This window comes from Pangasianodon hypophthalmus, chromosome 17 (assembly GCF_027358585.1).
Source record: "Pangasianodon hypophthalmus isolate fPanHyp1 chromosome 17, fPanHyp1.pri, whole genome shotgun sequence".
In the NCBI taxonomy this organism is placed as follows: Eukaryota; Metazoa; Chordata; class Actinopteri; order Siluriformes; family Pangasiidae; genus Pangasianodon; species Pangasianodon hypophthalmus.
Genome location: NC_069726.1, coordinates 7,311,823 through 7,335,367, shown reverse-complemented (window position 1 = coordinate 7,335,367; position 23,545 = coordinate 7,311,823). Strand labels below are relative to the sequence as shown.

Below are 23,545 nucleotides of genomic sequence, written 5' to 3'. Positions count from 1 at the left end.
GAAGCTATTCTATTCTTTTCTTTCATCCCTTCTGCGCTGGGCTGAATGTAACGGTCCAGTCTGCCCATGCTGACTGCCACAGCCTAAAAGAAATGGCACTACAGGTGGCTGGCACAAGGAGGGTGCACATTTAGCATATTGAGCCTTTCACATGGAACAGTACAGCAGCTCTCACAGAGAAAGTGAGAGAGAGGGGCCTGCACTCCTCCCTCCTCCATTTGCCCTGTGCCATGGCACTATAGAAAGGCAAGCTTTGGGACTAGGCATAATGGGCTTCTTTTCTGGAGCTGAAGGGACTAGGCCACAAAAGACCAGGCGTGCAAAAAAAAAAAAAAAAGATTCAAAGTAAAATCTGACATCTGTTTTTTTTCCCCTGTCTTTCTCTCTGCCAAACATTTCTAGATGGCATTGCTAGACATGGCAATGAAAAGAGAATGGTTCATAGGATGAATATTTTTCAGTGGTTAAAAGACCAGCTGAGCTGTACATTTGGAGTCAATCTCTTCACTTCAGTTACAATATAAAGCTTTGCTTTACATAAACTAAATAACTACGAAAATAAAGGTGTTGGGTAAGAATTGGTGCCATTTTTAATTCCGTAATTTGATATCATGGGTTGATAGGTTGATGCTCTTTCTCTGCATGTATCTTTGCATATTTCATAACAGAGTGTATGCAGTGTAGCGGTAATAAGCAGACAATTTTTTTGAAATCAAAGGCTGTCAACTGTATTTGATTAACCATAATGGGTCGCTGAGACCAAGATGCTGGGTATATGCAGATTTAGAGTGGGTTCAACAGCAAAAACGACCTCAACACCCACATGCATAAATACACCAGTGCTGCATCCAAATTCAGTATCCCCTTTAAGCCCATTCATCACTGTCAGCTTGTATTAGCCCCATGTGTTTGTGAGAGAGAGCAGGGTATGCTATAAAACCTGTGCCACACCAAGGCTTTGGTTTTCCTTTTTCAATCTCCATAGTTGCTTCTTTTAACATACTAGACACACTATCCAAAACCCCATACCTAGAACTACTTCTGATCACCTTTATCCTTAATCATAACACACACAGTCTCATTAGTTCTGAGGAGATTAGCAGGCACTTCAAATGTATTTCATTTGCATAATTACTAGGCTGATTAATGTTTCAGCTTTTTCAATGGATTTACAACCAAACCTATTGATGAAACTCTTTCTGACAAGGTAACTAAGTGATTTTACATCAAACCCACCTCTAGTTAAAACAGTTAGCAAACCAGAGGCGTGCATGAATGTGTGTTTGTTTATTCAGCTAATAAACCTTTCACATGAATGGTATCCCAGGATGAAACCCACCTTTAAGCTTTAAGCTCATTAAGGAATATCATTACTCAGGTCTGACTGAGCTTTTACATTGTGTTCAAAGTTCTCACACTTATAATGGGTCTATAATATAGAAAAATGAATGTACTATGTAAACATTGCTGTTCCCTCCCTAGTACATGTAGGACTGTGGTTATCAAAGTGGGGTTCATGGGCCCCTGTGGTCTGTGATTTCACAAGACAAATTTATCAAGATTATTGTATTTAACTTCTTACAGCTATTAGCTTAATTTGACTTAAACCCTCCTTAACTCAAAAACAAGTAAGACTATAAATAATGTCAACTTGGACCAGATGTGTTGTGTCAATGGAAAGTTCAAGAATTAAAAGCTCTATGGCTCCAATAAATTATTATATGGATCTATGGCTCCCAAATGATTATAATATACAGTCAGTAGATGGACTATTTATGTACATAAAGTACCTCTGTGCTGAGAGGGTCCATGCCATTTATTTTACACTTGAAGAACCCCTGGTATTGGTATACTAAGCTGCAAGAACAGCACATTTTGAATTCTTTACAGAATTCAATTCTTCATAATTGTGGTGTCGCTACCATTAATGTACCACAGGGGTAAGGTAATATACTAGCTAGCTCCCAGTTCATTAATGTGTTTGCTAACACAATTGGATCGATAACAATGTGGGTAGGGCTAACAATGTGAGCATTTATATCAGTTTCTGCTGCAAGCTACCTATATGGATTTTTAACCAACTATAAAAAGCAGGCATCTCAAAAAGTGGTGTTATATGTATATATATATATATATATATATATATATATATATATATATATATATATATATATATATATATATATATATATATATATAAATATAAGATATTAAGTTATATCTATGTTGCCCACTTTTAGGTGCCTTGTAGGGTAAATTTGGAGTGTTGTTGCCTTATTTTTAGGAGAGCCTGTCTGCAGCCTGCAGGTTTGGGCATGTCTTTGAGCCTAAATCCAGCCTTAAAGGCCTCAGATATCCTATCAGATTTCATATTAGCCAGCTAGCTAGAATTAAAAGGAAAGGAAGTGTAAAACTGTGAAAACTGTACATTTTACAGAAGCAATATTAAAGCTAGATTAAATTAAATTGCTGTGTGATGGAAAAAAAGGCTTGAAAAAAATACTACGGATGATAACACGGGTGATAAAGTGGGGGAATGGTAGCTCCGTTATGCAATGGTCACTGCAAGTCAATACAAAGTTCTTCTGACTGTTCACCTTTATCTGATGAGGCAACATTTCTATCCTGATGGGAGTGGTCTCTTCCAGTATGACAACGCTCGATCTACATGGCATAAGGGTTGAATGGTTTAATGAGTATGAAAATGATGTGAATCATATGCTATGGCCTACACGGTCACCAGATCTCAACCCGGTTGAAAATCTAAGGGAGATTTTGGAATGATGTTATACATCATCATCACATACACCACCAATTGAGGGCATATCTTTTGCAAGAATGGTGTTCATCCCTTCAGTACAGTTCCAGAGTACTTGTCAAGATGCACTGAAGCTGTTGTAGTAACTCATGGTTTACTCTGCAGAGCTGCATAAACATTGCTGGCCCCATGATAAGCTGAAGACTGTGTGTTTGGGGAGGGGATGTTTTCTGAAAATTGCTTGTCGTGAATGAATGGGCATGTTTGGGGGGGGGGATAGACAGTGGCAATACCAATTACTGCTGCACACACACACACACACACACACACACACACACTGAACGCTCCCATCCCCTCTTTCGTATCAAGGGAGCCAGTTACCATGGCAATGCTGTATTTGGCCTAATGTATGGATGGACATGGAATTCCAAGAGAGAGTGTGGGCTTCTGGAGAATGAACTGATACTCTCACACTCTGTTCCCTTATTCTTACAATCCTGAGCTGGAACAACTGATGTGTGTGTGTGTGAGATGGTTCAAGGACAAAGGGAAGGAGAGGGAAAGAACAGAACAGAACAGAGAAAGTGATATTTGGAGATACCGACTGCTGGAGGTGAATTAATGAGATCTCCTGTATTTCTACATGGAAGCTATAGAAGTAGAAGCTCTCCATGGATCACCTCAGTGTTTCTGTGCCACATTTCAGCCTCTCAATTAAATATTAATGAAAGCAAGACTCAGAGTGGCCAAACAGCCCTCTCTGACCAAACAGACATCCAGATTAGGCTTTCAAAATGATACGATCATTCGTTTTTTCTTTCAATTTCATTACGGTGAGGATGTATACAGAAGCACATATAGCTGGCTTAGTTTATATCAGAAATGGAAATGTATTGAAAATATATTTTATACAGAAAAGGTAATGAGTAAGCTACGTTAAAAAACAACACATGCACACTTTTTTTTTAAACAGTTTGTATTATTTGACATAGGAGCATATTAAACTTCAACTGAAACACACCATCATTCTACATCAGGGGTACTGGAAATGCAATCAGCAAATCCCTGTTTTCCACATCCATGCAGTCTGTGTAAAGCCAACTAGCATTTTGACTGTAGAGCACTAGTCTATTGAGCTCACCACAAAAGAGCTCACCATCACAGCTCCACTTTTCCAACCAGCATCTAACAAGACACCAGTAAAATGGGGCTTATTGCACAGCTGTATAAATAAAAACACACCAAAGGAACAAAGCTTGACTTGATAGATACAGAAGGTGATAATCTATTAATGCACTAATGGGAACATTAAGGCTTACAATAATATAAAGTTCTGCGTCATCATTCAGCCATTGATCATAATCTCACACATGTATCTCAGACTTTATTTACACACACACAAAATAAGGTTCACCTTCACATTCCATATACTACAATAGTTCTCTGGATAATGTCTATTAAAACAAAATCATTTAACAGATTAATGATTCCACCAGACAGCACAGTGAATAAATTCTTTGAAATAAAGTTAAAATAAAGTGAAGCCAATTCTTTACAGATTGCCACAAGCATAAGAGCTGAAGTGTGAAATCTGAGACATTAAGATCCTTTTAGCAAGCGAAAGCATTACCAAAAAAGTCTATTCAAGTACATGCAAAAGTACTCCAATTATATGCATGTCTTTAAGATAACACCAATGGTTTGATCGGAATAATAATTAAACATCCAGTGCACAGCCTATTAAAACATGACACGGTACAGGTAGACATATTGCGCAATAGCAGATTGCTGCAGGAGCACACAAGCAATTACAGTACTATGTGGGTCAAGGTGACAAAGATGGCTTCTCTGGTAGTAAACAAACCATACCCAGTCTTGCAGATTAGAATGCTGTAAACATTCAAAGTGAAATGTTAACGTAAGGGGTTTGAGTCCATTACAGTGTAAATCTTAAAGGGAGATAAAAACAGACTCATTGAACATACAGCATTTTGTACAGCAGATGACTACAGAGGCTCTGCAGCAGCTCTGCAGGAAACAAATGACCTACAATTTCCACTCTGCCATTACCTTCTCTCTGTGTTGGGGGGCTAAGAATTATGTAAAGTGCTTGTCCTTATATATGGACATTTGGTCAGATATGGCCACTGATGTCAGAGGAAGGGGGACAGCTAAGAGGCGTAGATAATTATGGAGTGAAGGAGGATGAAGTATAGTGCCATCAGTATGGGATCTGGTTTTGGTAATACTGTAGCATGTCATAGGTTTTGCTCCTGCAACACAGAAAAGTGCTCCATTAGTCAAACTATAACGTGGCTATCGACTACAGCCACTAAAATTGACCACTGTCATTGTTCTCATATTTATTTATACATACATACATTTCTCATACAAAGTCTCATACACTGACAAATTGGTTTAATATTAATTACTAACAATAAAAACAACAATAACAATAATAATAATAATGATGAGCTTGTACCTGCTGCTGAGGAAGCAACGCTCGATGACTTTAATCATAAATGCCGCAGCCTCCTTTTCACTCATGTTGGGGTTGAACCTTTGCCTGTAATACACAAACAACAAAACATATTTTTAACATTTATTTAGAAGAAAGTCTGACTTATTAAGAGCACTGGCTTATTGCAGTTTATGTTCAAAACTTATCCTTGCATCAGTGGATAATCTCACTGGGATATTGTTGAACTGCTGCTGTAACCATAAACACTGTCCTGTGCTCATCCCAGGACTCTTATTCATAATATACTCGTAGTATATGAGAGGACATGCCATGTATCCAAAAAGTGCTTTTCTTCGCAGCTTGACTGTTGGCACCAAAAGCATAATCTGCAAATGGATGAACCTACTGCATACCATTTTGCAAAACTGTGTGCACAATAGTGATGTATGGAATTGCAATCATGAGACTCAAGTATTTGGGCCAAGTGTGAAAATGCCCCAAGTACTGTTTGCCTTTCCTCTTCTAGACCTGTACGCTACAATGATTTATAATCCCACTACTGAGTGCACCCTGAAGAGGATGAGTTCCCTTTAGAGTCTCAAGGTTTCTTCTTCATGTCAACTCTGGCTTTCTCATTACAGCTCTAAATCTACATCCAGATTTCTGTAAAGCTGCTTTGTGACAAGGTCTACAGTTCAAAGTGCAACACACACAACATACTTGAGCAGTTTTATGGTCTGTCCTCTGAAGCATGGAAGGCCAGTATCCAGCATCAAGGTCACCAATGACACCACAGCATCCATATACGGCCTTTGATTAGACAGAAAGACAGACAGAAAGAGAGGTGAGAACACAAATATGAAAGCTTTGCCCTGTACATAGATTTCTTTCTCTTCACTAATATCAGGCTGAACTCTAACCCTGTGTCCTGGCCTTACACCTTATCCCTCATCATCAAATATTTACGAGGCCTACGTCTCACCTTACAGCAAGATATCCACGCACACACATCTCCATGAACCACTTAAATGGAGTGGCCTCCATTTTGCCCCCCATGATCATCACCATCTCATCGGTCAGCTTGATGTCTGGCTCCCAGCCCAGGTTCCCACCCGGAGAGCTCTCGAACATAAAGCCAAAATCTACAGCCACCAAAAAAGAAATAATTCTACAATAAGACAAAACCGCACTTTCTATTTCACGAATAAAACACATCGGGGGTGGTGTTATAGGAAAAATAATCAATGATGGCATGGTATGATGACATTACCACCATAAAGCTAATTATTTTCTTAAAACAGCATGTTCCTCTTATACTGCACCAATTTTCCAACATTTTATTATTTTATATATACCTTTATATATACCTTTATATAGTTCTCTCATGTTATTTTAAAGTTAACAAGACAAAAAGAATGCCGCTTGTTACCAAGACACAGCAAAATTCAACATCCTGCGTCCATAGACTTTCCTGTGGCGAAAAACTTGAAGGTTTTTTTTTTTTCATTTAAAATTGGAAATAAATGTTGAATATCTTTCATATTTAATATTCAAGATTCTGCACTATTTCTAGGTGTCTATTTAAATGTAAGCAAATTTATGAAATTGAAATGTTAACTGCTATTTAAAAAAAATAAAAAGGTCAGATTTTGCTCATGCCTAATCTCTTCTACTGAAGCATGTGTTCAGACGAGACTCCGATGGATTTGATCTAAAATGCATCAGACGGTGTGGAGTCCACGCCAGCTCAAGTGCACACTGTCATTAAAGCAAAAAGGGCACATACCAAATACTAAGAAACTCTGAAATTCAGGTAAATATTCCAAAGATTCTTCATTGTTCTGGTATTTCAGACACACACACACACACACACATACTGTGCAAAAGTCTTAGGCACGTGAAAAGAAATGCTGTAGAGCAAAGATGCCTTCAAAAATAATTAAATTAAATGTTTCTACATAAAAAAAAATACTATAAAGAGCAGTAAACAGTAATAAATGAAACAAAGGCAATATTTGGTGTGACGATCCTTCACTTTTAAAAAAAATTAGTAGTCTCAGGTACAGTGTGTGCAGTTTTATAAGGAAATGAGCTGTAAGTGTTACTGAGCATCTTGCAGAAGCAGCCACAGTTCTTCTGGAGACTTTGACTGTCGCACTTGCTTCTTATTTTTGCAGCAAAACCCAGCAGCCTTCATTATGTTTTTTGTCTGAAAAGTGTCTCTTATGTAATCTGCTGCTTTCTTTACTGACATACAAACATTTTTCTGTAACATTTAATTTTGTGCTGGAAAACTAATGTTTGGAAATCTAAAATGTTTTTGTACTGAATCAATAATGTAGATGTCATAAAATACAACTCTATAACAAAGTTGTACTAAAAAAAATAGGGTGCCTAAGACTTTTGCACAGTACTCTGTGTGTGTGTGTGTGTGTGTGTGTGTATATATATATATATATATATATATATATAAACCATATCACATATATGTTCTTATAATTTTTTCTTGCGGTTTATTCTTACAGTTTTTTTTTTGTTGTTGGAAAAAAGAGTGTTCATCAGTAAGGTCTTTCATTTTTCTTGATGTGTTTTAGAAATCAGAGACAAACATACCGATGTGAATCAAGTGGCCTTTGCTGTCCAGCATGATGTTGCCGTTGTGCCGGTCTTTGATCTGCAGCAGGAAGAGGAGCAGGCTGTAGGCAGCCATGCTACGGATGAAATTATACCGCGCCTGGTGGACACAAGAGCACAGGCAATGCATTAGGACACCGGGCTGTCTGTTTAAGGGAACAGACATCCGACAGAATAGCATGCAATTTAACCATTTTTACAGCTATAGAATAAATGTAAATTTATTCACTTGCCAGATGCTTTTTTCCAAAGCTATTTAGAACCGAGGCAGAATAAAACCCATTAATATAGCTGAGCGGTTGAGGATTAAGCCCTTTGCTCAAGAGCCCAAACAGTGGCTTTCTGGAAGCCCTGTTATTTTATCCCTCAATGTTCCAGTCACTATCACACACCATTACTCACACAGCTACAACTACATATAACACACACAGCACTGAGTGACCATAAGGACTATAGTATACAGCTGTGAATAAGTAACTCATAATTGCACTATCCAGTATCACCCAGAAAATGAAGGGTTCTCTTTTGGGCCTGGTTCCTCTCAAGGGTTCTTCCTCATGTCCTCTCAGGGAGTTTTTCCTTGCCACCATCACCTCTGGCTTGCTCATTAGGGACAAATTTAAATCTATATCTGGATTTCCTGCTTTGTGACAATGTCTATTGTCAAAAGTGCTATATAAATAAATTGAATTGAATTCATAACATTAAAAAATGTTAATTACTTTGCATTATACCACAGCACTGCTGAATACTCTTTCTGATTGGCTAGAACATGTTGATTAATTTTCTATCACAGCAGCTCTGACAGTAGTTTCGGCTACAACATTTGCATTAATGTGCTTATTGTAATATAATAGTATAGTAGTATTACTACACAGGGAATTTTTTGTCTGACGATCCATATAAACGTATTCAAAAATCTGTGTTACTGTTGATATAGTGGCGTTTTCTGTGAGGAGACATTTATTTAGCATTTTTAGAAGGAGTCTCCAGTGTTAGTCCTTTGTAACAATTAAAGTGTTAAAACGTAACTGTAAACTTTCTGACACAGGTTTTGTGCTTTGTGGTTAATCGGTAACATAACAAGCTACATTTTTGTCCAATTAGCTTCAAGAGAGTGTAAAAAGGAGAGGATGGTGAGGGAACGACTGTTTATAGCTGTTATAACATCAGGGCTAACAGAAAAGGACTTGTTTCATGGACGTTCCACAACATGACGTTCATTTCATAAATGAAAAATCGTTGGTGTTGGCATAAGAGGTGGAGGTATAAGAGAAATAAAACACTTCGGAATATGCTGTCACTGGAACATAATCAACTTTGGAGTGGCATCACATCACCCCATTGATTATTTTCCTACAACAGCAGGTCTATCGTGTTTTAATCCTTTCATGTATAAAGGTTGAAAGGAAACAAATGAGTGTTAGTTTTAAAATACGTCACCTTCTGGAAAGCCAGAGTGGACTCGTCACCGTACTTGTTTCTAAAGTAGTCGTACATGCCGAAGTCGGTCTGCCTGCCCAGCTGATCACGAGACTTACAGTCCGGGATACACTCAATTACACCGCACTGGAAGAAACATACAGTGCTTTTTACACACACATTCTCGGCTCTTGAACAGTCAATTTTGCACCTGATTTGGAAATGTACTAATCTCTACATTTATTCTTAAAATATTCTCTTCAATTATTCCTGATATCTATCACCACTTTATATATTTATTTCTGCATTTATTACTGTAAAGTACATTTAAAAACTTCAAATCAAAAGTGAATATAAGCAGAAGCAAAAGAATTTCATTAGCCGGCAATAAACTAAGCAAAACTCACAGAAAATAGCTAACATCCTAACAGTGAGTAGTGTGTGTTATGCAGTGAAACTCACTCCAGGAGCCGTAGCAACAACCCTGTATGGGAATACAAACAGGTCAAGCCCCACCAGCGCGAATATGTTCTTAAAGAGCCCAATGATCTGCAGCGCCAACATGTCCTATCACAAGAGATAAGATTTATCATCAAAAATGATCAACATTGTATTCCAAAGAGCTGTGGCCCTGAAACTTTGGGAAGATGACTAACCTGTCTGCAGTCGTCTCCTACTTTAAAGATGGCTGCTTGCCAGCAGACCTTCTGGGCGGCTTCAGAGTTTTCTCCGCCGTCTTCTACAGAATCGCTGAGGCATCGCAGACCTGGAATGAACATGGCACACACTTATGCAGGTACATATGCAGGCAGGGATGAAGCAATAATCAATTAGTTGTGTAGAAGAGTATTTTGTGTTATTAACTGCATTTATGCTGAAAATAAAAGAATGTTTAAAGACAACAAGGTCTGACACTTAAATACAGCTGTGATAGTTGATGATGCAATTTTGATGTTTCTCAATATGGCTGAACACACACTTCTTTGCATAATTCCTTAGAAATGTTAGAAAACACAAGCAAATCTAATGCAAAAAAAAAAAAACAATGTTTAAACCCAATTTTTTTTTATTCCACAATTATATCAGACCTGCACAAAGCAGTGAAGAGACAGAGACAAAAAGAGAGAGAGAGAGAGAGAGAGAGGAATATCCAACACACCTTCTTTCTCAAGCTCACTCACTCCACATCGCTTGACTTTGAACTTTGCCAGATAAGGAGCTTTGGCAGCACTGCAAAATACAAACATATGAATATAACAGAAATGTCCTGATACATGAAATGTGTGGCAGCCTGGGAAAACCCTTCACATGGTGAAACTTTGGCATTTTCTATTATTTATTGTCCTGAAAACGACAAACCTTCCTGAACTGAAATTTTCTCTTTTGCATTTTAACCACAAGTTACAGCTTTATAAAATCTGGTTACAGCTATTAACCAGATTCCTTTCCCAATCATATTTCGACATCTGATGTCTGACCGCAAACTGAAACGATTCAGTTTACATCCATTTCACTACGAGACGCATGTAGCTATGAACAACCTGATTAAAACCTGACATTCTCTATCTGAGGGAATCACACTTAACTAGCAAAGTTTTAGACATCTTCAGGCAGACTAGCTGTTTTTACTGCTGCATTTGTTAAACTGGCTCATTACCTCCTGACATACAGTATATTCATGGTTACTTAAAGTTGAGGGATCAAAGTATCTTATAGCTCAGTGGTGTTAGACTCACATTCTGCCTGGGCCATATTAATATTTTTGTGAGCCCTTAAAGGGCCATGACGTAAGGCTGTTCATTTTTTTTTTAAAACATATTATTATCTATTTTATTATCTATTGACTAACACTATTCTATTCTTTTGACTAACCGACTCTCTGAAAGTAGAATAAGACATTTCTAGGAAAAAGAAGAGTTAATAAAAAACTATTCAACTCTATAGTTATATACTGTATTACAATTATGAGTCTCCCATCTCTCTGGTCTTCACACTCCATCTCCAAACATTTGTTTTTCCAGCATTTTTCTAGGACATTTTGGGATTTGGCGTCAATCACTGAATCACACTTAAAACCAACACCTTATGTGTTTCTGAAAAGCTTTCAGATGTAAGTCTGGCTCGTATCAAACGCAGCAGACAGGTGACCACTTTAACCAGTGGTATGAAATGCAAATCCATGTGTTCTGACAGAGAACGCACAAAATGCAGGCAACAGCTAATCTGCTGTGAATTCTAGTAGGGTGAAAATGTTGAGTAATATTTCAGTATTATTTTTTGCAAGACCGCACGGGCCGAATGAAACGAAGCAGAGGTGCCGTGAGTGTAATAAATGTGTTATAGGCAGAAAAATTTTATGTTTTAGCCCCTATCAAAGTTTTCATCCTTTCTGGCTGTTTGCCAGAATTCAGCCCCCGCCACAGACATCTGACTGGTTTTCCCAGTCCACCATACAAATACTGAGCACTACAATTAGCTGCGGTATTACAGTAATGATGTATCTCGTTTGCTTTAGCTGTTTCAGAGACCGCACCTCTGCATCGGAGTTCCTGACTCGTAGTCAATATCTAGAACAATGGCTTCAGGATTGCTTGGTAAGTAGCAGCCTGGAAGAGTGAACAGAACAAAAGATAGGTCATAAACCCAAATTAAAAAGAGGAGCATAAAAAAGGTACTAAGACAGAAGTATAAAATGAACATGTTCTGGAAGTTAACACTCACCTGGCTGAACTTTGATATCAGACAAGGCTTTGAGGCAAGCTCTTTTCCTCTCCTCGCCTTTAGGAACCGGCCTGACAAGAAGAAAATAGCACATTGTGAATCCCAGAACAACAGAGACATTCTCTTATTACTAACTGGTGTGAGAGAACATACTTAATAATGGCAGAGACATTGGTGATCTTGTTGAAGAAGTCAAACTCGCGCTGGTAGAAGTCTTTAGCCGGGCCAGACAGAGAGCTTATGATCTCCTCCATCATCTGTTCCAGCAGCTCACCAATGTCCGCTGTGTACCAGAAAAAAAGACATGATTGTTAACACCTACAATGTCTTTAATACAACGAACAGACCAACAACAAGCTTGTAAATCAGAATGTCCTATGGGGAGTATTTCACCTCAAAGATTTATCTGAACATTGTTAATAACAGTGAAGGAAAACCAACAGAGATTGAGATTCCACTTAAAAACATATCTGCTCAAGCAGCTAATACCTGAGAAACACATGTGACTGCCTATGATATTAATAAATGCCTACTGATATATAGGCTCTAACTCTAATTCTGTGTACAGAAATTGATCAATGTAATCATTATTGTGACTATTTAGGACTAATGATCATTTTCTCTGATTTTGATCACTCTCACTCTCAGTTACTCACGGTCTTTCTGGTGACCCTCCTCATCCAGGTAGATGTTGGTCTTCATGTTCCAGATGAACTGATGTGCAAGCAGCTGGGATTTCTGTGCAGACCACAGTATGTATTCGCGCACGTACCCCATCTGTCGCAGAGGAGTGAAGAAGACGCATCATGAGACACGAGAAAACGCTGTCCTGTGTGTCATAAGGAAAACTGTGCCACATGCTAAAGCTTCCTACCTTGTCATACCGGAGTGCTTGCACAATTTGTGGAATGTAGAACAGAATCGCATCCTTACAGAGGAAAATGAGAAAAAGTACATGTTAATTGACATCCGTGGAATTTTCACAAAAAATAATTCTGGACTGGACAATGAGAATAGTAGATTATACATGACTTTTAAAGCTAAGAGACAAATGCAATTGTGGCACCTTTGCTAAAAAGTAACTCCAAGCAGGCAGAGAGAAAAACAGTATTCTACCACTAAAATGTAGTAAACGGGACACTTCCATACTAACAGTGGCAGTAGTGGCTCAACTGTTACTGATCAGAAGGTCAGTGGTTCAAGCCGTGGCGTCACCAAGCTGCCACTTTCAAACCTTAAACCTCTCTGCTCCAGGGCTACCGTATCATAGCTGACTCTGCGCTCTGACTCCAGCTTCCTAACAAGCTGGGATATGCGAAAAAATAACTTCACTGTGCTGTAATGTATATGTGATACAAATAAAGGCTTCTTCTTCTAACAGCATAAATGATATAACATAGTGGCTGAACTGATACACTATATGGCCATATATAAGTATGTGGACACCTGACCATCACACCCATATATGGGCCTCCACCAAACCGTTGTCACAAAGCTGTATGCAAACAATTACACTCTAGAATGCCTCTGTATGCTGTAGCACTAAGATTTCCTTTCACTGGAAACCTGTTTCCAACCCGTTCAACCCCACTGAACACCTTTGGGATGAAGTGGAACACTGACTGCACCCCTCCTCATCTGACAGCGAGTGCCTGACCTCACTAATGCTCTTGTGGCTGAATGAACACAAATCCCCACAGCCACGCTCCAGAATCTAGTGGAAAGCCTTCACAGAAGAGTGGAGGTTATTATAACAGTAAAGGGAGGACCAACTATGCATTAATGACTCATGGATTTAGAAAAGGCACATATGGTTGTGATGGTCAGGTGTCCACATACTTTTGGCCATATAGTGTATTTAACTGCAATAATTATAAGCAACCAGGTGAGTGTATAAAAACAAAAAGTACATTCCATCTTTTTTGCACACTTAACTGATTTTAATTTCTCCACCCAGATTTCCTTTTGATCACGTGATCAGTTAGTCAGACCATCGAGCTGAACATATCAACACTATGTAAGCTCTGATGAGTGTTAGGCCACTGTCACATCGGACTTTGTTTTTTTTCTCGCTGCCTAGTCAAAATCAGGTCGTCACATGCAGTACTGATGGCCTGTGATTCTGGACTTCTATCAGCTCACAAGATAGAGGTTTGTGAATTCACAAGTCAAAGTTCATGTAGATAAAATCCACTACCAGAAGCAAATCCACCTCCTTCATGTCCCGCGTCCTTTCCCCTTCAGTGATTCCCTTTTCCCCAAGGATGAAGACTATATTGATATATATTGAAGATATTACAAATATATCGCAAAAGGCAAGTTAAATTTGACTTACGACGCCACTCTAGCTCTGATTATTCATTAATACATAACACTTTAGTACATTATATTTTGATGATTTGTTAAAATGTGCAATATGCTGTCATTAAGCAAACGTTATGCTGTTGAAGTCACGTGTTTATGTTACTGTATGAGATCACATTTTCCAGAAAGTGTTTCATTGTTCCAGCAGATATCTACAAACAGCAATTCGCTACACAGGGAACTGCAGGTTGATTTGAGACATGCCATCACATCGTATTATTGGAAAGGCTCACCACTTCTCTTACATTATGCGATTAAATTAAATTAAATTATTAAATAGTGCCATTACAAGGAAACTATGATAAATATCAACTCCCATTATAAACAAAGCATTCTGGACGTGGCCACTGGTACGTACCGGAGGGAAAGATCGCAACACTTTGACTCCGTACTGGGCGGTAAGGGGGTGAGGAGGGTACATGCTGGAGAAATAGGACAGGCCAGTCGGGGGGTCAGCAGGGGCCCAACACAGGATGTGGCTCAATTCAGGTGAGTCAGCGTCAATAGTGTGCCATGTCACCAGGAACTGAGTAAAATAACAAAAAAAAAAAAAGAGAGAAGAGTAAGCAGTGTAAAAAATCAACAATCATAAGCTGTCATACATGTTAACTATAAGTGCAATTGTTGTCTTTTATATTTATGCCTGTCTGTTGAATGAAAGGGAACATCGTTTTTTTCTTTTTCCCTCTGAAAGCATCTCACCTTGACTGCCTCCGGGACATCGCTGACTGCGCCAGGGTCCAGCCGAACCAGCCGGGTCACTTCAGCTACAATGGCTTCTGTGTTTTTGAACCTGCAAAACAGGCCATAAAGGTCAACAACATTATAGTATTACAAAACTGGAGAGTATTCCAAAACTGTTTTAGCCATTTTATTCTTGGTAAGATGTTGCAATTAGGAAATCCATCTATAACAACACCCATGAAGCAACCAAATATTTTGACAAACATTTAGAAGAAATAACATTAAGGGTGAAAATTAGAGAAATCAATATTTATAGAAAAACAAATTGTCTAATTAATTAACTATGCAAATAAATCAGCATGGAGTGTTTATATGTCTGTAAATGTCCCTTTCAATCACTTAAACTCACAGCGTCTTTTCTGGATTTTTAGCGCATTTTAATTCCAATAAGGATATTACCAATTCCCACCCACTCTCTAGTTCTCAACTACAGAATTACAAGTACCAAATGGGAAGAGTAAATGTCAACATACGCTTCCTTGAGCTATGTGAAGACAGCCATCGCATCTTTTCTAATTCACAGGGCAGCTGAACTTGTGCATACATGCCACAATTGACTTGCGTCATTGTGATCAACAGGCGAGAGAGTAAAGCAATCTCTCCCTCCTAGGTGGGAATTATGCTCTCTCTTGGACTGTGGCATCGTCAGGGTGCAAACTCAATCTCCCAGAGATGGAGCTAACATTTCTGTTGTGCTATCTGGGGACTTCTGTCTTACTATTTTCTTACTCCCTCTGTCTTATGTATTCATCATTTTTTTTTTTTTTTTTTTTAATTGGATCTTCCGCACATTATCTCCCTAGTTTGACAATCCCCACCCACTAGCTATCTCTATCCCCTATCACATGACAGCTACCAAGCAGGGAAGGGTGCAGGCCAACATGTGCTTCCTCCGAGGCACGTGAAGCCAACCTCTGCATCTTTTCGAACTGTTGCTCATGCTACGTCACAGGGCAGAGTGACACACACTGAGGATACGTGCATACATGACTTCGATTGGCTACTGTCACTGTGACTGACAGGGGAGAGATAGTATGCTGTCCCTCCCACCCAGAGAACATGGATGAACGGATGTGGCGTTGTCAGGATTCAGACTCACAATCTCCTGATGATAGGGTGAACATATTTCGCCACTATGTTGCAGATTATGCTGCAACTAATCTTGTGTTATACAGGTATGAGTGTAATTGTGTAAGTTATTTTTACTTACCTGGCTGGGAGATGCAAGGCAAGGTAGGGAGAGATACTCCAGGCCAGGTTGACGTTGTCTTTCCACTGTTTCTCACTCAGACTGATGTACTTGGACCTCCAATTAGCAATGCTGGTCTCTACAGACTGTTCTGTAAAGATGGCCAGCTCCTGGGCAGACAGTGGGTTGTACCACGTGGTCAGACGCTCAATCTCACTTGCCTGGATGGGAAAAGATGGAGAGAATTAAGAGGCTGAGAGCTCCACTGGCTTAAAGGGCTTAGACTGAGAAAGTGTGATAACATGGCTAAAGTGAGCATTGTGACAGAATTCTAACAGGCTGCTTTCTCCGAATTGCAAAAGTGAAAAATGAAAATTAAGACTGGATTAAAACAAAATAGAGGCTTACCAGTAAAGCCAGTAGTAGTGTTCTGCGCTTCATGTAGTACTTGTGCAGCTGAGTGCCTCTGTTACTCTTCTTTGATATTCCTGTGGCAAATAAAGAAGGAAAGGGAAATTACTGTAACACAGTGGCCTTGAACGACGGTGGACAAATAGCAGCATTAAAGCTACAGGCTTGCAATCTTAGGTTGTTACAGCTAGAAAGTATAATCATGAGCACAAAAACTAATCATTGTAGTTATCATCGTATTAAACAGGTAAAGTATCCACAGACAGATACAACAGGTTGATCTCAACCGTTCTGGACATCCTGATCAGCCTGGAGTAGAACCTTTTTTTTTTTTTTTTAAATCTTGCTCCCATCCACTCCTAAAGAAATTCTGACCAATCCTGCCTTTTACTTCAAGTTTTATTATTGTTTGCACTTGTAGATGATATTTTCTAAGAACCCTAGATGGTTCTCTTTCCAAAAATATAAACAAATTAGTCATTTAAAACACAGTTACTGAAGATGAATGAATGAATGCAGTAAATGCGTCACGTATCGCTGCACCTAATACGCTCCCGTGTTAACCAACTTGGCCGTTCTTTGCTTCATATGTCCACATAGAAGTAAAAAATTGCCCGCTCCAGCAAGTTTTTTGCAGGGTCTTCTGACATTTCAGTCCAGTCCTGCATTACGGGGAGTGTGAGGTTAACACAATTATACAAAGCAGTACATAGCAGTCATACCCGATTTCTTGGAAGTGGTGGACATTCCGCTGGACAGTGGGTAGGTGTTGATCCAGCCCTGGGCACTCTGTTGGCGCGTCCCCACTGACATGTCCATGGTGTTCCTGGGGTCGGCAGCAGTCATCACAGACAGGCTGTTCAGCGACGGGTCCTGATTGTCTGCCAAAGTCGAGCAAAATGTCCTTCAGTAGGCATACATCCACTTTCACTGATTATCCCCATTTCATTATCATATCATATTCAATCCTATCACTTCAAGTGGCTTTTTCCATCTTAACATCTTACAGGCGATCCCCTGATGTAATTCCAGCACATTCAGTCTACCTTTTACTATCTGCATGGATTATTATTAATACCTGCACTGCAAATTACTATAAATTTCAATTTAGCCATTTCTGTTTTCTTATGGTGTCTTCTTGCGGTAGTGGTACAACACACGAATGGAGGGGACTCTAAGGGGCGGATGGAGTCTAAATTAGTCCTCTAATACTGTAAATGACCATGCATTCTACATGAGCGTGCTAATGTGTGGATGAGAGAATGCTTTCTACAATGGTTAGCAAAGGTGGCACTGGTGGGGGAGATGGGGGCGGAGCCATTTCTCAATTCTCAACAAATTGATAAATCGGCGGCCGCGGTGACAAAGTCGTGCAATTTTTAAGTGCAGGCTTCAAATTTGCGCGGTGGCAAATTGGAACTGCGATGGCATGCTCCCGAGGCAGTGCAAGTCAGCACAGGTGGAGCAAGGCAGGCTTACTTAAGATCGATATCGGAGAAGTGCTGGAAACGATTAGCGATCCGAAAATCCCGGCGGATAGCGAGCTTTGAGGGGGATTGGCGCCAGGCTCACCAGGTGGCACGAGCTGGCTAGCAGCAAGGTACTTCTTGTCCGAAAGGATGCTGGCATAGAACTTGATCATGACACTGATGTCCTCCCGCAGACGCTTGTCCCCCTGAGTGGGGAATTTGGATGCCACACTGAAAAGGGAGAAGCATCTACGATTATAATCTGCTTCTCATTAAAGTATCCATAGATACAATAGTTTAGAAACCAGATGATCAAATCCATGGTTTAAAACAATATTTGTTTTTGTGATTAATGATTAAATCCTACATTTTGAAAAAACAAAAAAAAACAAAACAAAGTACCTGAAGTAGTCAAAGGCAGTGGAGTAGATCTTCTCTCTAAGCACGTTGCGGATGGTGGCGTTGCTAACCACATCAGAATGAAGCAGTGAAAGACCAAGCGTCAGCAACCTGCATGCAAAAATCGACCAGCTGACTTCCCAACAAAGTGTTACACTGATTCATGTTACTCTTCACTCTTTTTGTGGAATATGAAACAGGGAATGTGACCATATCAGAGGAAAAAGAGTCAGGAAGCAGCCTGTAAACCTGAAGCGAGGTCCGATAGCTGCCACATGCCGGTTCAGGCTGCTTTTCGGGCCTCCCACGGTGAGAGACAGCGACCTCTGCAGCAAGCTGCCAAAAATCTCCACCTGGTCTGCACTGCAGTACTTTGCGATTTCAAAGCGCTGGACAAGAAACTGGAGGACCAAAAATAAACATAATTACTATAAATGTAATATGTAACATTTATACATTTTTTATCTGTTACACCATGAACCAATAACAATTAGGCTTAACATATCTGCTCATATGCCAAGTCGCTGTAAATAAGCTGTTACTACAGAAACAATAATGGATTAGAACGAATGCATTAAAAAAAAAAAAACTGTTGCCTTGCAGCAGATATTACGTCATAGCCATGCTGTCAGAAAATTAATCAACACCTTTTAACCAATCAGATTTAAGAATTCAGAAGTGCTGTGCTGTAAGCATGATTATCTCAATAGTTAATAGTAAATAGTTCACTAACCTCGATCCAGATGTAATGGGGGATGACGTTGGGGGCACAGGGCTTGGGCTGGCTCTCCTCAGACGCCGCCAGAGGATCAGCTTCCACTGCTGCCTCAGAGAACAGCCCCACCTTCTGCTCCACCGTCATCTGCCAGGCACCTGCCATCTCACGCATAAACTACAACCAGAAAATGCAGATTGTGATTGGAGTATTATGTCGATCAGTTTTTCAGAATGTGAATGTTTCTACTAACATTTTAGGTGATTTTTTTTTTAAATAAAATGACAGAAGGTAGGAAAGTGTGCATTACCGGGACCTCCACGCCAGTCCTAGCCGCTAGAAGCCATTCCCAGCAGGCTATAGCCGTCTCCATGCCATTCTCAGTAAACATCTTCAGTGGGGACCAGCACAGGTGATGCAGGAGCTGCGGGTCGCAGTCTACAGTACATAAACATTCATTCTGTAACAATTCAGTTCACTCTACCCATGTGCACAATTCCAAACTGACAACCAGGCAAACAATTACTCCTTCCATATTGGGTATATTAAACATTCCCATCTAATGACAATAAATGAAAGGTTTTTGGAAATCAGGTTAAAATCTATTTCTAGAAAACAAGAGGTGCCATGAGCAAGTTGTTATGCCTTTGGAGGTGATAAGAAGCGCTGCCATTTTGAACATAGCCTCAGTAAATTCTTCCGGCTGCTGCCTTTCCAGAGCTTCATTCAGCTGCCGGATCATCATCTTATTCAGGTCTGAGGTGGTGCGTGTCGCCTCTAAAAAGTGGATCATCCCTGCCACCTATATGGAACACACACACACACACGAAGTCTGCTACTAGCCCAGTGTCATGAAAGAGAGCAGTGTAAATATCAAGAAATGAATGAGACAGCACACACACCTCTCCTGCATAGCGATTCCTCAGATTCAGCGAGGCCATGAAGTTGGAGTAATCTTTCTTAACACATGCTGGCCTCTCTGTGAGCTGATTGGTCTGCAGGCAGAGCACATTCATTCACATGACTACTATTCAACTTGAGCTGTACAGGTAAAGATAATTAAATGTAATTATGATCATCATGTTTGGTTTTTCTTATACTGAAGAGCTTAGCTCTGCTATGGATATATATTTACACCATAGTGCTGCTCAATTCTCAAATCTGATTGGTCAGAAGGTGTTGATTAATTTTCCACAACAATAGTGGTGGCAGTATTTCAGATAACAGGTTTATTTTAATGCACTCATTCTAATATTATTATTACATAATAAAAAAAATGTCATATTCATGAAAAATGTCATCATTGGCAAATTGCGGTGGTATAATAACACTTTAGGATGTGATGTTACTGGAAAATAATCAACTCCAGGGTGTAACTCAGCTTTGCCTCGGGCCACATCACACCACCCTGTCACTGATTACTTTCCTGTAACTGTATGCCTCCATATATAGTATATCTGTATATTTAGCATTGTAAATAAACACTCACTTAATCCAACTTATTTTGAGAAAAGGCTGTTAAAATCAAATTATATATATAATAATAATAATAATTATAATAATAATAATTATTATTAAGAACTCCAGACCCATATAATTTAATACTTTTTAATTTAACTTTTGCCTTTTATGTTTGACTGCATTTATTGTATTAACCATACATCCATTTGCATTAATGCAGCAAAGATAAGCACAACCAGTATCTCGTGTGTGTGTGTGTGTGTGTGTGTGTGTATGTGTGTATGTGTGTGTTTGCCTTGCTGTACAGTGCCGAGGACTCACCCCCAAAGCTGTGCTCTGTCGGTTGTAGCCTGCAAAGTGCAGGATGCTCTCCGTAGCCATAGCAAGGCCTGTGTGCTGAGACAGACCTGAAACCCAGTTCTGGTGCTTGTTCAGGTACTCCTACAGTACAGACACACACATTAGGACCAACTGTGAATCGCTTTCTGCTTGTGGCTCACCTTCTACTGCTCTGGATGGTCCCATGTAGATACCCTAAAGATTTGCACTTCCCAAAAACAGTTTATGGCCGTGTGTCACCCTGGCTTCAGTGAGTAATCTGACCTGGATACTCATAAAGATCATCATAAAGACTCCCAAGTGTTTGCCCTATAGTTCAGAGATCATCGCGAGTTCGAATCTCCACGATGCCACAGCCATCCGTGGTTAGGAGTCCAGGAAAGCAAAACTGGCCATGCTTCAGTGAAAAGGCTGTGCTCTCAGGATGCAAGGGATGCGATACTCTCTCTCCTCTATCAATCACAGCGACACTCTGTGAGCTCATCTGTGAGCATGAGCAGCAGTTCGGACAAGGATGGCTTGATAGTCTTCACCCTCCCAGACTGGTAGCTATCGTATTATAGAGGAGACCTAAGTGGCAGTTGGCAATTGGCCAAGAATAAATAAACGAGGAAAGACTGTGGTCATACTGAACATCCTTTCAACACACTTAGTTCTGTTTGTCTTTACTCTTCTACACATGTACACTGTAATGATCTATCTCACTGTGTGGCATCATCCAGAGGAGGACTGGTTCCCTTCTGAGGCTGGTTCCTCTCGAGGTTTCTTCCTCATATTGCCTCAGCTGTCTTTTTTCTTGCTGCCGTCACCTCTTGCTTGCTCATTGGGGAACTTAAATCTACATCTATACACCTATTTCTGTCACGTTGCTTTGTGGCTATGTCCTTTGTTAAAAAGTGATATATACAAACGAACTGAACTGAACTGAACAGTGCACAACACACAGCTCTACAAACACTCAAATCACATACAAGGGAACAACGGGACTTCATGACCCATGTTTTTCTCCTGACACTCACCTGTAGATGAGATTTAGTGACGGATGGTGCCCACTTCATGGCTTCCTTCAGAATCTCACCACAGCGTGCAGCAAAGTCTTTCACAATACTCTGCATCAGGACAGAAATATCATGGTAATTATGAAAAAAAAAACAGTACAGTTAAGTATATTTTAAACATAATCACAATTTTACAGTTTTTCAATTGCTTTAACATATAATAGAACCACATATATAATGTTTGTCATTGTTTTATAGACTACATTAAATCACAAGCTCCCCACTCATATGTTTTCTATTGTATATTCATTTATTATGTATTTTGAGTCCATGGTACTATTTAGCATCAATGTGACAAAGGAGCAGCCAAATTTTTTTTTTTACTAATTGAATGAATAATCTCAATAAACAATAGCTATTATCATCCAGTCATGGTAATAATCTCAATAAACAATAGCTACTATCATCCAGTCATGGTAATACTATTTTAATCAGGAGATAATGTAGTGTTCTCAGAAAAGAAAAACACTTAAATTCAGGGAAAAAACCCAAACAAGCACTAAGCATGACTGCTGCCTCAGATTCCTACCTCTCTGGCTTCGTAAGTATCAGGAACAGTGATGCGATAAGGAGTATCTGGGATGTCGTAATATGGCTGATCTTTGTGGATGTCCTGCAAAAAAAAAAAAAAAAAAAAAAAAGTGATAATGGAAACGTGCCGCTGATACAGAGAGAATACTCTGACTAGAATTGGTGTGTAAACTCACAGCGCTGAGCGAAAGGGAGAGCGTCTGCAAAATGTCCAGCATTGTTTTCAATACTCGGCCGCTCCACAACAGGTGAGGGAAGCTAGGATCCAGAACACGTAAATACATTAGTATGATAATTGTCATATTCTCAGCTCAGCTGATATATATGTATATATATATATGTATATAGATAGATAGATAGATAGATATTCTTAATTTCTTTATTTCTCAAGTTATCTCGTACTCAGCTCTGAATGTCAAAACTTTCATTTTGACATTGTGCCACTGAGTCACTGACCAGTTCTGAGGGGGTTTATCAGGGGACAGAAAAAAGTGATAAAACATTGTCCCTGAAAAGATTAAAAAATCAAAATTAATTCTTAAAAATTAATAACAGTGATATCACAGCAGACAAGATGGCTGCAAAATCCCAGGTTTGCCTGATAGTCACTGTTGAGCATGAACATGCCCCATAGGCTGCTTTAACATTATTTTTCCAAGAAAAAGCATCGTTCATTACACTTATTTGTGCTCATATGCAGCTCACATGATACACACTGTAACCATAACAACATTCTTATCACCCCTAGATAGCATCAGCTAACTGACTAGCCTAGCTGTCTTTCTGGAGCAGATTTTTTATGATGGTAATAAAAATTAAATAAAGATTAACTCTGGTGATGAGGAGTGGTTTGCCTTCACTGTAGCTTG

At 39.5% G+C, this 23,545-nt stretch overlaps 1 protein-coding gene across 4 annotated transcripts in view; it reads right to left on the bottom strand.

Moving 5' to 3' along the window:
* Nucleotides 1–3,692: 3,692 nt before the first annotated feature.
* pi4kaa (phosphatidylinositol 4-kinase, catalytic, alpha a) overlaps nucleotides 3,693–23,545 on the bottom strand; it is a 44,299-nt gene continuing 24,446 nt past the window's right edge. For 2 of the 4 annotated variants that reach the window (XM_026943736.3, XM_026943737.3), the window contains exons 26-55: nucleotides 22,853–22,934; nucleotides 22,675–22,758; nucleotides 22,107–22,196; nucleotides 21,070–21,189; nucleotides 20,190–20,282; nucleotides 19,933–20,089; nucleotides 19,598–19,725; nucleotides 19,306–19,464; nucleotides 18,822–18,973; nucleotides 18,576–18,683; nucleotides 18,184–18,404; nucleotides 17,427–17,585; nucleotides 16,702–16,781; nucleotides 16,315–16,514; nucleotides 15,063–15,153; nucleotides 14,719–14,886; nucleotides 12,871–12,924; nucleotides 12,653–12,773; nucleotides 12,150–12,279; nucleotides 11,997–12,067; nucleotides 11,809–11,881; nucleotides 10,435–10,505; nucleotides 9,932–10,041; nucleotides 9,738–9,842; nucleotides 9,297–9,422; nucleotides 7,833–7,953; nucleotides 6,202–6,361; nucleotides 5,940–6,029; nucleotides 5,241–5,324; nucleotides 3,693–5,031 (exon numbers count right to left, since the gene is read on the bottom strand). In XM_026943736.3, the coding sequence (XP_026799537.1) occupies nucleotides 4,980–5,031; nucleotides 5,241–5,324; nucleotides 5,940–6,029; nucleotides 6,202–6,361; nucleotides 7,833–7,953; nucleotides 9,297–9,422; nucleotides 9,738–9,842; nucleotides 9,932–10,041; nucleotides 10,435–10,505; nucleotides 11,809–11,881; nucleotides 11,997–12,067; nucleotides 12,150–12,279; nucleotides 12,653–12,773; nucleotides 12,871–12,924; nucleotides 14,719–14,886; nucleotides 15,063–15,153; nucleotides 16,315–16,514; nucleotides 16,702–16,781; nucleotides 17,427–17,585; nucleotides 18,184–18,404; nucleotides 18,576–18,683; nucleotides 18,822–18,973; nucleotides 19,306–19,464; nucleotides 19,598–19,725; nucleotides 19,933–20,089; nucleotides 20,190–20,282; nucleotides 21,070–21,189; nucleotides 22,107–22,196; nucleotides 22,675–22,758; nucleotides 22,853–22,934 (3,460 nt within the window). In that variant the 3' untranslated portion in view covers nucleotides 3,693–4,979. The remainder of the gene's footprint in view (nucleotides 5,032–5,240; nucleotides 5,325–5,939; nucleotides 6,030–6,201; nucleotides 6,362–7,832; nucleotides 7,954–9,296; nucleotides 9,423–9,737; nucleotides 9,843–9,931; nucleotides 10,042–10,434; nucleotides 10,506–11,808; nucleotides 11,882–11,996; nucleotides 12,068–12,149; nucleotides 12,280–12,652; nucleotides 12,774–12,870; nucleotides 12,925–14,718; nucleotides 14,887–15,062; nucleotides 15,154–16,314; nucleotides 16,515–16,701; nucleotides 16,782–17,426; nucleotides 17,586–18,183; nucleotides 18,405–18,575; nucleotides 18,684–18,821; nucleotides 18,974–19,305; nucleotides 19,465–19,597; nucleotides 19,726–19,932; nucleotides 20,090–20,189; nucleotides 20,283–21,069; nucleotides 21,190–22,106; nucleotides 22,197–22,674; nucleotides 22,759–22,852; nucleotides 22,935–23,545) is intronic. The other 2 variants (XM_026943738.3, XM_026943739.3) reach the window with 1 other exon arrangement.